Below are 14,107 nucleotides of genomic sequence, written 5' to 3' on the forward strand. Positions count from 1 at the left end.
TTTTTCGGATGAAAGCAAATTTTGCATGTCATTCGGAAATCAAGGTGCCAGAGTCTGGAGGAAGACTGGGGGAGAGGGAAATGCCAAAATGCCTGAAGTCCAGTGTCAAGTACCCACAGTCAGTGATGGTCTGGGGTGCCATGTCAGCTGCTGGTGTTGGTCCACTGTGTTTTATCAAGGGCAGGGTCAATGCAGCTAGCTATCAGGAGATTTTGAAGCACTCATGCTTCCATCTGCTGAAAAGCTTTATGGAGATGAAGATTTTATTTTTCAGCACGACCTGGCACCTGCTCACAGTGCCAAAACCACTGGTAAATGGTTTACTGACCATGGTATTACTGTGCTCAATTGGCCTGCCAACTCTCATGACCTGAACCCCATAAAGAATCTGTGGGATATTGGGAAGATAAAGTTAAGAGACGCAAGACCCAACACTCTGGATGAGCTTAAGGCTGCTATCGAAGCATCCTGGGCCTCCATAACACCTCAGCAGTGCCACAGGCTGATTGCCTCCATGCCACGCCGCATGGAAGCAGTCATTTCTGCAAAAGGATTCCCGACCAAGTATTGAGTGCGTAACTGAACTTAATTATTTGAAGGTTGACTTTTTTTGTATTGAAAACACTTTTCTTTTATTGGTCGGATGAAATATGCTAATTTTTTGAGATAGGAATTTTGGGTTTTCATGAGCTGTATCCCAAAATCATCAATATTAAAACAAGAAAAGGCTTGAACTACTTCAGTTGTGTGTAATGAATCTAAAATATATGAAAGTCTAATGTTTATCAGTACATTACAGAAAATAATGAACTTTATCACAATATAACATAGTAACATAGTAACATAGTACATAAGGCCGAAAAAAGACATTTGTCCATCCAGTTCGGCCTGTCATCCTACAAGTTGATTTTTTTTTAGAAGGACCTGTAGTCTGAACCCTTTTTGAAACTGTCTACTGTTCCTGCTGTGACCACGTCCTGAGGAAGTCTATTCCACAGCTTCACAGTTCTTATAGTAAAGAAGCTTTGACGCTTCCGGAGACTGAACTTTTTCCTCTCCAATCGGAGGCAGTGCCCCTTGTCTTTTGAGCGCATTTTACATGGAACAGCTTTTCCCCATATTTTTTGTATGGCCCATTTATATATTTGTATAGGTTAATCATGTCCCCCCTTAGACGTCTCTTCTCAAGACTAAATAAATTCAATTATTTAATCTTTCTCCATAACTAAGACCCTCCATTCCCCTTATTAGTTTAGTCGCTCTCCTCTGTACTTTCAGCTGCAGTGCGTCCTTCCTATGTCCTGGTGCCCACAACTCTCTGGACATGGTCCTTCAGCCAGTTTTCAATCCAAATACAAACTATACTTTCAATGCCTATAGATGTGTGGCATGTGCAGGGCGAGCTAGGCATTAGTGGAACTTCTACAGTTATGCTGGGGTATAGGCACTGTAGGGATGTGTAACCTGCATTCTGGTTTGCAATTTATTGTGGTTTCTCTCTCCTGCACGGCTTGTATATTAGGGACAAGCTGAGCATTGTATGCTGACATTGTCTCCCACATGCACAGGTCTGGTGTTTCAACAGGCTTTGGGTGTTTGATCAGCTGCTGAGACAGCTGCACGCCCAAACCCTAAGTTTGATGCACGGTCCACTGTCTATTCCAACTGTGCGATACCGCCTGATGGGGTTAATTTATTACGGGACTCCAATATAGGTTTATTGAGATCCCAGTTGGTAACTTGTACCTTGGCTTTTAACCTTGGATTTTAATTCACCTGCTTTTCTACGGTATGTACACTAATAAACTTTTTTCGTTTTTTGATTTTAGCGCCCCACTTATTTCATTAGTGCATTTGAGCTACCAGGGGTTGCGTACCTAAATCTTTGCTAAATTGAGTGAGCTAGGTTAAAAAACACTTCAAATACAAATTTATTAATGATAGCTTAAAAACCTTTCTAATAAAAATGTATTAATGATAGGTTAAAAAACACTTCTAATAAAAATGTATTAAACAAAATGTATTGATGATAAAAATAAAGTAAGTAAAATAATAATAAAAGATATGGAAGATAGCATAATAAGGATAAAAAAAATATAGAATATTTGCAATTACGAAGATATAGCATTATGTTCTAGATCTTCGCAATAAAAATTTGCAATTAGAATATTCACGCTCAACACTACTCATCTCTTGAGTGGAAAAGACCTGCTGAAGGACCTGCGCTGAGCGTGATGACTAGTGATGAGTGAAGTGAGCTTCGGATCCTAGAACCGAAGTCGTTTTGGTCAAAACTTTTCTTGAAAACTGTATGGAGATTCGTCTCGCTACAGTATTCAAATGTATGGGCTTCGGTGAGTTGGAATGAGACTTCAGTGAATAGCTGTGGCATTCAATTTTTCTAATTGAAAACCATTTTAAAACAGGAATAGGAAGTCGGTTCCGGTACCGAAGACAACTTTGGAAGTTTTAAAATGGTTCTTGCTGGAGCCCATACATTTTAATGCTGTACGGAGACTGATCTCTGTGCAGCATTAGAACGAAGTTTTGAGTAAATCGACTTTGGATCTTGAATCCGAAGCTCGATTTGCTCATCCCTAGGGATGACGTCAGCACGGAGTGATGACATCACCACTTGAGAAGAGCAGACTGCCTCTGCGTGAGCAAGTGGATGAGATTGGCTATCAGATAAACATAAGCTGTGTGACCATGTAAGGCTAAAGGGAAGGGGAGGGGACCATTTAAACCAAGATTAGGCTACTTTCACACTAGCGTCTCTATTTTCCAGTATTGAGATCCATCGTAGGGTATCAATACCAGAAAAAAAACGCTTCCGTTTTGTCCCCATTCATTGTCAATGGGGACAAAACGTAACTGAACAGAATGAAATGCTCCAAAATGCATTACATTCCATTCTCATACCGGAGAGAAAACCGCAACATGCTGTGGTTTGCTTTCCTGGGATGCGGAGCCACAATGCAAGTCAATGGGGACGGATCCATTTTTTCTGACACAGTCTGACACAATAGAAAACTTATCCATCCCCCATTGACTTTCAATGGAGTTCATGACGGATCCGTCTTGGCTATGTTAAAGATAATACAACCAGATCCGTTCATAATAGATGCAGATGGTTGTATTATCGGTAACGGAAACGTTTTTGCTGAACCCTGCCGGATCCAGCAAAAACGCTAGTGTGAAAGTAGCCTAAGACATCTGCACTCTTACCTATTTCCTAAATGTTTTAAGACTGTTCCTATTTTTCATGTAATCCATTTATTTGTGATTGTATAGATCAGAAGAGGACATGTTAGGTTTTATGTATTTCATGAACTCAACATGGAGTATCTGTGGAAAATATGTTGTACAAGCTTTTGACCTTTCGGAGTTCAACACAATCTATGATCTTGGAGGTAATAATCTTTATAATGTTTTATTTTACTATAATACAGGTCAATGTCAATAAATAATAATTCTGTAACTATCACATTCTTATTACCTGATCAATATACAGAGTTGAGAGGTGCAACATAGACACGGATTTTGCAGGAAGTACAGATGCTACAGACCATATTAATTAATTAATGTTGAACAGGGATCTCCCCCTAAGGGTGCTGCCATACATTCAGGCTTTTTTATGCCGTTTTGAAGCCAAAATCAATTGAGGATAGAAAGTACAGTATAAATGACAGATACAAATTCTCCACTTATATCAATCCATTCTTGGTTTTGGCTTCAAAAGCTGTATCAAAAAACCTGTGCATGTGTCAGCACGCTCAAAAAAGTTTCTGCAGCAGTTGAGGTATTATCAGGATTCAAAAATAATATATCTTCTACTGTAAAATGTTTTTTTGCCTTGTTTTGTTATTTTACATGAATACTTTGCAAAACATGTTAAAACATAAGAAAATAAAACCCTTTTATAATGCATAACAATTGCAGAAATTACATGTAACAACTTGTATTGTTTATTTTTCATTATATTTATAAAGGGATCTGCACGTCCAGGGTTAAACTGGTAGGCACCAACAAAATTCACTCCAACATAGAGGATTTTCATCTCAAAAGGCTTTAAACAACTTTATTAGGCCTCTTTCACACTTGCGTTGTCCGGATCCGGCGTGTACTCCACTTGCCGGAATTACACGCCGGATCCGGAAAAACGCAAGTGTACTGAAAGCATTTGAAGACGGAACCGTCTTCCAAATGCGTTCAGTGTTACTATGGCAGCCAGGACGCTATTAAAGTCCTGGTTGCCATAGTAGGAGCGGGGAGCGGGGGAGCGGTATACTTACAGTCCGTGCGGCTCCCGGGGCGCTCCAGAATGACGTCAGAGCGCCCCATGCGCATGGATGACGTGATCCATGTGATCACATGATCCATGCGCTTGGGGCGCCCTGACGTCACCCTGGAGCGCCCGGGGAGCCGCACGGACGGTAAGTATACTGCTCCCCCGCTCCCCACTATGCTTTACCATGGCTGCCAGGACTTTAGCGTCCCGGCAGCCATGGTAACCATTCAGAAAAAGCTAAATGTCGGGTCCAGCAATGCGCCGAAACGACGTTTAGCTTAAGGCCGGATCCGGATCAATGCCTTTCAATGGGCATTAATTCCGGATTCGGCCTTGCGGCAAGTGTTCCGGATTTTTGGCCGGAGCAAAAAGCGAAGCATGCTGCGGTATTTTCTCCGGCCAAAAAACGTTCCGTTCCGGAACTGAAGACATCCTGATGCATCCTGAACGGATTTCTCTCCATTCAGAATGCATTAGGATAATCCTGATCAGGATTCTTCCGGCATAGAGCCCCGACGACGGAACTCTATGCCGGAAGACAAGAACGCAAGTGTGAAAGAGCCCTTACCCTGTTTCTCACAAAGTTAAAGCAGTTTTCATATCTGTTTCTAAACTAATCCTAGGCTATGTGCCTGAGAAGACAGCCTAAACCATGGAATGTGCTCATTATGGACAAGAGTCTTCTATTTCTACAGTATTTCCGCCCCACGAACCTGGCCCTTGTTCCAGGTTCTTCATACACAAAAGAAGGTTAAATAACACATTTATGCTGTCATGAGAAAACCATAGTACACCCTCTTTCTATTGTTTTACATATAAGGACATCATTAAGAAAAAAATCCAGTTCTTAGAAGGTCTTAAAATTAGATAACAACAACCTCCGATAAACACCATATGGCAAATTACACTGGGTCATTATTGTGAAGTAAAGGAAAGGATGTCACAGCAGTACAGCACTGGAGGAAGGGATATACCCCCTGCTTGTGAGAGAAATGCATCTAGCTGTGCATCGGAAACGGGGAATACCATGGGTAAAAAAAAAAAGGGAAGCTTAAACATAACTGCTTCTTCACAGTTATCATTGTACAAAGAAGCACAGTCATTATGCAAACTTTTTTGAGAACTCAGGTATGCTTTAACCCCTTCCTGACCAGTGTAGTACATGTATGGCTCAAGGGTTCTCTGGTCACCATGGCTAATCTCATGGTAACTGCTGTGCAGAACAGCCATCTTAACTAAGGGTTCCAGGACTTATTTACGTCCCCTGCAGTCCTGATCACGTTGATTGGCCGGTCAGTGCAGACCGGCCCATTGAATCGTTGGCACTACTTTTATCCATTTATGGTCTTACTGGGGGGGGATCAGACAGGGGTCATTGGTGCTTAATGAGTTGGTACCAGTCTCCCCCGAGGTCAGGCAGAGGAAATTAGTGTTTGGGGTCCCCTGCCAGCTCTGCGATTGGCTGCAACAATGCTCCAACCAATGGCAGCGCTATTGCACAGGGGGACATGGAACCCCTCTGCAGGCAGCCATTTTAGCTGGTAACTAATTGCAGAGAGTTTTTTGTCACTTTTTTTTTTTTTTTTTCCAGTTCTGCACCACTTTTTCTGCATGTGAGCTGTGACTGCCAAGCACTGGTCAGTGCATATGTGCCTAATCAGTAACCAGGGATAATTTTTTTGTGCAGATTTATTAAACATAGGTAAAGGTTTATATATATATATATATATATATATATATATATATATATACACACTGTATATTTTAATATATATATATATATATATATATATATGGAAGAAAATGTACCAGCAGCACCACCAGGCCAAAGGACAAGTAGAGAGGGTGCACTGTCCGAGTATGGTAACTGGTGCTTACCCACTAATACGAAAATAAAGAAATCGGACTGCACTCCAGTTTGATTCTTCAGTGAAAAAAAAGGTTTATTCACCCATAGGTGGCACAAGCGACGTTTCGGCTCGCATATGAGCCTTTCTCAAGCCATATATATATATATATAGAGAGAGAGAGATCTCAATATTGAGATATATATATATATACACACACACACACAGTGGAAATAAAAAGTCTACACACCCCTGCTAAAATGTCAGGTTTCTGTGCTGTAAAAAAAAAGAGACAAAGATAAATCATTTCAGAACGTTTTCCACCTTGAATGTGACCTATAAACTGTACCACTCAATTGAAAAACAAACTGAAATCTTTTAGGTGGAGGGAAGAACACAAAGAAAATTGAAATAATGTGGTTGCAGAAGTTTGCACACCCTCTTATAACTTTGGATGTAGCTGTGTTCAGAATTAAGCAATCACATTCAAAATCATGTTAAATAGGAGTCAGCATACACCTGCCATCATTACAAGTTCCTCTGATTAACCCCAAATAAAGTTCTGCTGCTCTAGTTGGTCTTTCCTGAAATTTTCTTAGTCGCATCCCACAGCAAAAGCCATGGTCCACAGACAGCTTCCAAAGCATCAGAGGGATCTCATTGTTAAAAGGTATCAGTCAGGAGACTAGTACAAAAGAATTTACAAGGCATTAGATATACCATGGAACACAGTGAAGACAGTCATCATCAAGTGGAGAAAATATGGCACAACAGTGACATTACCAAGAACTGGATGTCCCTGCAAAATTGATGAAAAGATGAGAAAAAAACTGGTCTGGGAGGCTACAAAGAGGCCTACAGCAACATTAAAGGAGCTGCAGGAATATCTGGCAAGTATTGGCTGTGTGGTCCATATGACAACAATCTCCCATATTCTTCATAAGTCTGGGCTATGGGGTAGAGTGGAAAGACGAAAGCCTTTTCTTACGAAGAAAAACTTCCAATCCAGGCTACATTTTGCAAAAAGCATGTGGGAAAAGGTGTTATGGTCTGATGAAACCAAGGTTGAACTTTGTGGCCATAATTCCAAAAGATATGTTTGGCTCAAAAACAACACAGCACATCACCAAAAGAACACCATACCCACAGTGAAAGATGGTGGTGGCAGCATCATGCATTGGGGCTGTTTTTCTTCAGCTGGAACTGGGGCCTTAGTTAAGCTAGAGGGAATTATGAACAGTTCCAAATACCAGTAAATATTGGCACAAAACCTTAAGGCTTCTGCTAGAAAGCTGAACATGAAGAGGAACTTCATCTTTCAGCATGACAACGACCTAAAGCATACATCCAAATAAACAAAGGAATAGCTTCACCAGAAGAAGATAAAAGTTTTGGAATGGCCCAGCCAAAGCCCAGACCTGAATCCGATTGAAAATCTGTGGGATGATATGAAGAGGGCTGTGCACAGGAGATCTCCTCGCAATCTGACAGATTTGGAGTGTTTTTGCAAAGAAGAGTGGGCAAATCTTGCCAAGTCAAAATGTGCCATGCTAATAGACTCATACCCAAAAAGACTGAGTGCTGTAATAAAATCAAAAGGTGCTTCAACAAAGTATTAGTTTAAGGGTGTGCACACCATATTATTTTATTTTTATATTTTTTCTTCCCTCTACCTAAAAGATTTCAGTTCGTTTTTTAATTGATTTGTATACTTTATAGGTCACATTAAAGGTGGAAAAAGTTCTGAAATGATTTATCTTTGTCTCATTTTTTTACATCACAGAACACTGAAATTTTAACAGGGGTGTGTAGACTTTTTATATCCACTGAAAATGTCAATGTTTCAAAATATTGTCATGTGGCCTTGAGCATCAATTTACAGCTTGACAACAACATCTCATGCTGTTCACAAGTTGACTTATTGTCTGCTGAGGCATGGCATCCTACTGTTCTTGAAGGGCGCCCTCAGGTCATTGAGGTTCTGAGGTACAGAGTTAAAAGCCTCTATACGGCGACTCAGCTGATCCCATAGGTTTTCAATGTGATTCAGGTCTGGAGAAAGTGCAGGCCACTCCATTTGAGGTACCCTAGTCTCCAGCAGGCGTTCCCTAATGATGCAACCTTGATGAGCTGGTGCATTGTCATCCATGACGATGAAATTAGGCCTGTGTTGGTCATGCAGAGGCATAATGACTGGATTAATTATGTTATTCAAGTAATATGGACTTGTCACTGTACCATTCACAAAGTTTAGGGCAGTTCTGTATGGACTAGACACACCTGCCCACACTGTAACACCACCACCACCAAAGGCACATCTGGTAACAACAGTTAACGCTCTCCTTGATGTCTCCAACATTGTTGATGGCCATCATTTCTACTCAGCGTTAATCGACTTTCATCAGTGAACAGCACTGAGGCCCACTGGTCCCTCGTCCAATGTAGATGCTCCCTGGCCCATGCAAGATGACACCTGTGCCTGGTGGTGTGGTCATGTATCCTTGCAAGTCGTCTAGCAGGCAAACCATGCTGATGTAAACGGTTTCAAATGGTCTGCCGTGACAATTGGGTGCATCTCACCTCCCATAAATGTGCATGGAGTTGTGTGGCAATCACTATTAGGTTCTGCAGGGCATTGATCACAGTAAAGCCACTGTGGGATGCCTTTCTGTGACTCTTCCAGTCTCTCTGTATCTCTGTTGCAACCTGCTGATGACACGCTGTGACACTTTAAGCTCAGTGGCCACTAGTGATGAGCGGCATAGGCAATATTTTAATTCGCGATATTTAGCTATTTTATTTTGGGCGAATATTCGCCATAAATTTGCAAATTCGACAATTCATGATCTCCAGTCATTGTTTACTTGATTATGAAAATCAGCAATGTAATATATTCGTGATAAATTTGCGATAAATTTGTGATTAGAATATTCAACACTATTCATGAATACGAATGTATAGCACTATATTCTAAATATTTGTGAATTCTCGTATTGGCGCTATATCCGCGATTTAAAATTCGCGATTAGAATATTCGCGCTCAACACTAGTGGCCACTTCTGAGAACATCCTGTTTGAAGCCTCTCAATGGTGAGGTACTGTTGATCAATTGTTAGGTGTCGTCTTAGTCTCATGATGTCAAAATGTGAACAGCATGATGAGGAGTACTATTTCAAATTGAACCAGGACATTTATTGGGTAGTTTATGGATCAAACACCTGTTGTGAATTTTGCTATAAACCACCTCCCGACCGCCTAACGCAGGATTGCGTCCTGCGGGCGGCCGGGTTATTCCTCCTGGATGCATCGGCGCGTCCTCTTGCGAGACGGGAGGTAAACACAGGAGCGCGCGTTCACAGGATCGGGAGGTAAGCGAGTGGATCTACAGCCTGCCAGCTGTAGGCTGTAGATGCGATTTTTTTTTTTAACCCCAAAAAGGTATATTAGACGCTGTTTTGTTAACAGGGTCTAATATACCTGCTACCTGGTCCTCTGGTGGTCCCTTTTGCTTGGATCGACCACCAGAGGACACAGGCAACTCTGTAAGTAGCACCAAACACCACTACACTACAGCCCCCCCCTGTCACTTATTAACCCCTTATTAACCCCTGATCACCCCCCTGTCATTGATCACCCCCCTGTAAGGCTCCATTCAGACGTCCGTATGTGTTTTGCGGATCCACAAAACACATACGGACGTCTGAATGGAGCCTTACAGGGAGGTGATCACCCCATATAGACTCCCTGATCACCCCCCTGTCATTGATCACCACCCTGTAAGGCTCCATTCAGACGTCCGTATGTGTTTTGCGGATCCGCGGATCCGCAAAACACGGACACCGCGGATCCGCAAAACACGGACACCGGCAATGTGCTTTCCGCATTTTGCGGATCCGCACTTGGCCAGAACTATATAGAAAATTAATTTTCTTGTCCGCAATTGCGGACAAGAATAGGACATGTTCTATAGGCTCTACAAAAAACGCAGTGTTCGCCCGATCAGGCCTGATCTTGTGCGCACACTTGCGTTCAGTCCGCCCCACCGCAGTGACAGAAATATTTATTTTTTTCTGATCACTGCAAAAACACTGTAAAATCGCTGCGGCGCTATAAAGATCACTTTTGAGGGGCATGGTGAGAATTTTTTTTTGGCACAAGTTAGCGTTGTTTTTTCTTACAAAGTCTCATATTCCACTAACTTGTGACAAAAAATAAAATCTCACATGAACTCACCATACCCCTCACGGAATCCAAATGCGTAAAATTTTTTAGACATTTATATTCCAGACTTCTTCTCACGCTTTAGGGCCCCTAAAATGCCAGGGCAGTATAAATACCCCACATGTGACCCCAATTTGGAAAGAAGACACCCCAAGGTATTTTGTGAGGGGCATGGCAAGTTCATGTAAAATTTTATTTTTTGTCACAAGTTAGTGGAATATGAGACTTTGTAAGAGAAAAAAAAATATCATTTTCCGCTAACTTGTGCCCAAAAAAAATTTATTCTAGGAACTCGCCATGCCCCTCACGGAATACCTTGGGGTGTCTTCTTTCCAAAATGGGGTCACTTGTGGGGTATTTATACTGCCCTGTAAAGCCTAAAGGTACTCATTGGAATTTGGGCCCCTTTGCGCACCTAGGCTGCAAAAAAGTGTCACACATGTGGTATCGCCGTACTCAGGAGAAGTAGGGCAATGTGTTTTGGGGTGTCTTTTTACACATACCCTTGCTGGGTGAGAGAAATATCTCTGTAAAATGACAACTTTGTATAAAAAAATGGGAAAAGTTGTCTTTTACAGAGATATTTATCTCACCCAGCATGGGTATATGTAAAAATACACCCCAAAACACATTGCCCTACTTCTCCTGAGTACGGCAATACCACGTGTGACACTTTTTTGCAGCCTAGGTGCGCAAAGGGGCCCAAATTCCAAAGAGTATCTTTACGATTTCACAAGGCATTTTTTACGCATTTGGATTTCAAACTACTTCTCACGCTTTAGGACCCCTAAAATTCCAGGGCAGTATAAATACCCCACAAGTGACCCCATTTTGGAAAGAAGACACCCCAAGGTATTCCGTGAGGGGTATGGTGAGTTCATGTAAAATTTTATTTTTTGTCACAAGTTAGTGGAATATGACACTTTGTAAGAAAAAAAATATATATATCATTTTCCGCTAACTTGTGGCAAAAAATAAAAGCTTCCATGAACTCACTATGCCCATCAGCGAATACCTTAGGGTGTCTACTTTCTGAAATGGGGTCATTTGTGGGGTGTTTCTACTGTCTGGGCAATGTAGAACCTCAGGAACCATGACAGGTGCTCAGAAAGTCAAAGCTGCTTCAAAATGTGGAAATTCACATTTTTGCACCATAGTTTGTAAACGCTATAACTTTTGCGCAAACCAATAAATATACACTTATTGCATTCTTTTTTTATCAAAGACATGTAGAACAATAAATTTAGAGAACATTTTATATAGAAATGTAGTTTTGTTTGAAAAACAGAAAGTGAAAAATGTCATTTTTTTGCAAATATTTCGGTCAATTTTGATTAATAACAAAAAATGTAAAAATGTCAGCAGCAATGAAATACCACCAAATGAAAGCTCTATTAGTGAGAAGAAAAGGAGTTAAAATTCATTTGGGTGGTAAGTTGTAGGACCGAGCAATAAACCGTGAAAGTAGTGTAGTGCGGAATTGTAAAAAGTGGTCTGGTCATTAAGGGGGTTTAAGCTAGGGGGGCTGAGGTGGTTTAGCTCCTTGTTAGAGAACAGCAACTTATGCAAAAAGTAAAGTTTCACCCACAAGCCAAATATCCCTAACTTTTTGTGAGTAGTGTATTTCAATTTCAGATACTGTTATATTTGATTTTTGTATGCACGCACCATCTGCAACTCTCGAGCACTGATCAGTATCATCATTTTTACTGATAGCATCTGTGCTCAGTTTTCACTGCAGACTTTCAGGTTTTTTTCTTCTTCTTTTTTTTTTTTTTTACTGTAGGTAGCCTTTTTTTTCTAAATGTTTATCTTATTCTCGTTTCCTTTTTTGTTAACTTTTTTCTTTCTCCTAAATTTTATTGGAAGTTTTTTAAAACCCTTTTCACGTGTGAAATCACTACATACACCCTCCTGTCAATAAATAAAGTCTACACACACCACAATGGGAAAAAAAAATGGCCCATTCATCCCAGAGAATGTATTCAGATGAAAAGGCATATGTCATCATTGCCACTGAAACTGAGTCTGTCAGCGAGGGAGACGAGAATGCCACATTCCTCTACTGCTCTTCCTCATCATGATCATCCAGTGATTATGGACCCTCTAAAAGGCGCCCTAAAGTAAGCAGCTGAGGCAGCTCCCCAGAGTGAGCACGTATGGACCGCATCCCCTAAAGAATATCAGACCCAAATTCCAGAGTTTGTGGGCAACTCCGGAATGCAGATTGACTGCAGAGGCTTCACAGAAATAGATCTTTTCAAAATCTTTCAATTAAGGTTTAGTAAATTTTATGGTGGCCCAAACAAAATCATATGCAATGCATATGTGTAACCGTCACTTACACACACACACACACAGGGGGGAGGGAAGTGACCACTGCGCTCCACCCTCACCCCTGGCCCTGCCTACTTGCCTTGCACAGCAAATGATTGATAATAGTGCTGTATAGCCATGTTTTATCCAAAGAAATGCTGAAAATTGAAAACAGTTGTTATATCAGAAGCATAGGAATGAGGATGTGCGATTTAGATTTTCTCTAAATATCTATACAATTTATATGCTTTACCTTCTTCCCCCCCCCCCCTCTGAATCAGCACTCCTCCCCATTTGGCTCAGGTGCTTTTAATTAGCAGAAGTTTGCAAAGGGTCTATAAATTCCTACCACATCTCAGTTGGAGTTCCTGTGAGGCTGTGAACAGGTGAGCTCTTTGCACCAGTTCACATGCGGCGCTGGACGGTGGCCGTCGCTGCTTCTGTGCCGTGCTGGTGGAGTGATGGGACCCGGGGCCCAGGTGGCCTCACTGTACAGTGGGGCCGCTGTGTGGCTGCTGGATCCCATTGCCTGCTGGAGCGGTGTGGAGGCGCGGTGGTCGCCGCACGGCGCCGCGCCATGGTTAGAGTAGGTTCCCACTTAAAAAAGAGGCAACCTTGTCGCGGTAAGTGGGCCAATGCTCTTTGATCAAACTGTATACTAATGCCTCCTAATAGTGCACAGCAAATGATTGATAATAGTGCTGTATAGCCATGTTTTATTCAAAGAAATGCAGAAAATTTAAAACAGTTGTTATATCAGAAGCATAGGAATGAGGATGTGCGATTTTAGATTTTCTCTACATATCAATACTTGCCTTGCAAGTCCTAATGACAGGGGACAACTGGACGGCAATCTATAGCTTGGAATAAGTGCAGGGAGGACAGACCAGATAAATAACAGAACGTGAACGGACTGAGTCAATACCAGGAGAGCAACGAAGTACAAATGGAGCAAGAAAAGAATAGTCAGGAGAAGCCGGGGTCATGAATACCAGGAGAGTCGTGAAGTACCAAAGGAGTCAGCAGAGGATCGTCAGGAGGAAGCCGGGTCAGAATACCAGGAGAGCAGCAAAGTACACAAGGAGCAGGCAGAGGATCGTCAGGAAATCAGCACAAGGTAAGTACGCCAGGTCATACAAAATCATAGATGGAACCTAAATAACAGGCAACCTCTGGCCAGCAGACTGCCTGTTTATATGCTGACTAGCAGGGGTCATGTGACGTGGCCAGCGTCACATGACTCACCCTGCTGCAAATGGCTGAGCACCGAGTGCCCAGCTTGGTGCTCAGACTTAATCTGGTTGCTGGGGGAACCGAGGATGCCGGCCGCGCTGGGGAGACATGCGCAGCCGGGTCCGTGCCGCCCCACATCACCTAGGAGACGAGGACGCTGCACACGTCCTCGCTCCTGTACAGAGGCGGGGCGCCATCG

The 14,107-nt window shown here is 42.1% G+C and overlaps 1 protein-coding gene across 2 annotated transcripts in view; it reads left to right on the top strand.

Moving 5' to 3' along the window:
- LOC120994863 (acetylserotonin O-methyltransferase-like) overlaps positions 1 to 14,107 on the top strand; it is a 248,960-nt gene that overhangs the window by 102,311 nt on the left and 132,542 nt on the right. For both annotated transcript variants that reach the window (XM_040423729.1, XM_040423730.1), the window contains exon 5: positions 3,295 to 3,413. In XM_040423729.1, the coding sequence (XP_040279663.1) occupies positions 3,295 to 3,413 (119 nt within the window). The remainder of the gene's footprint in view (positions 1 to 3,294; positions 3,414 to 14,107) is intronic.

The sequence above is a fragment of the Bufo bufo genome, chromosome 3, assembly GCF_905171765.1.
Source record: "Bufo bufo chromosome 3, aBufBuf1.1, whole genome shotgun sequence".
NCBI lineage: Eukaryota > Metazoa > Chordata > Amphibia > Anura > Bufonidae > Bufo > Bufo bufo.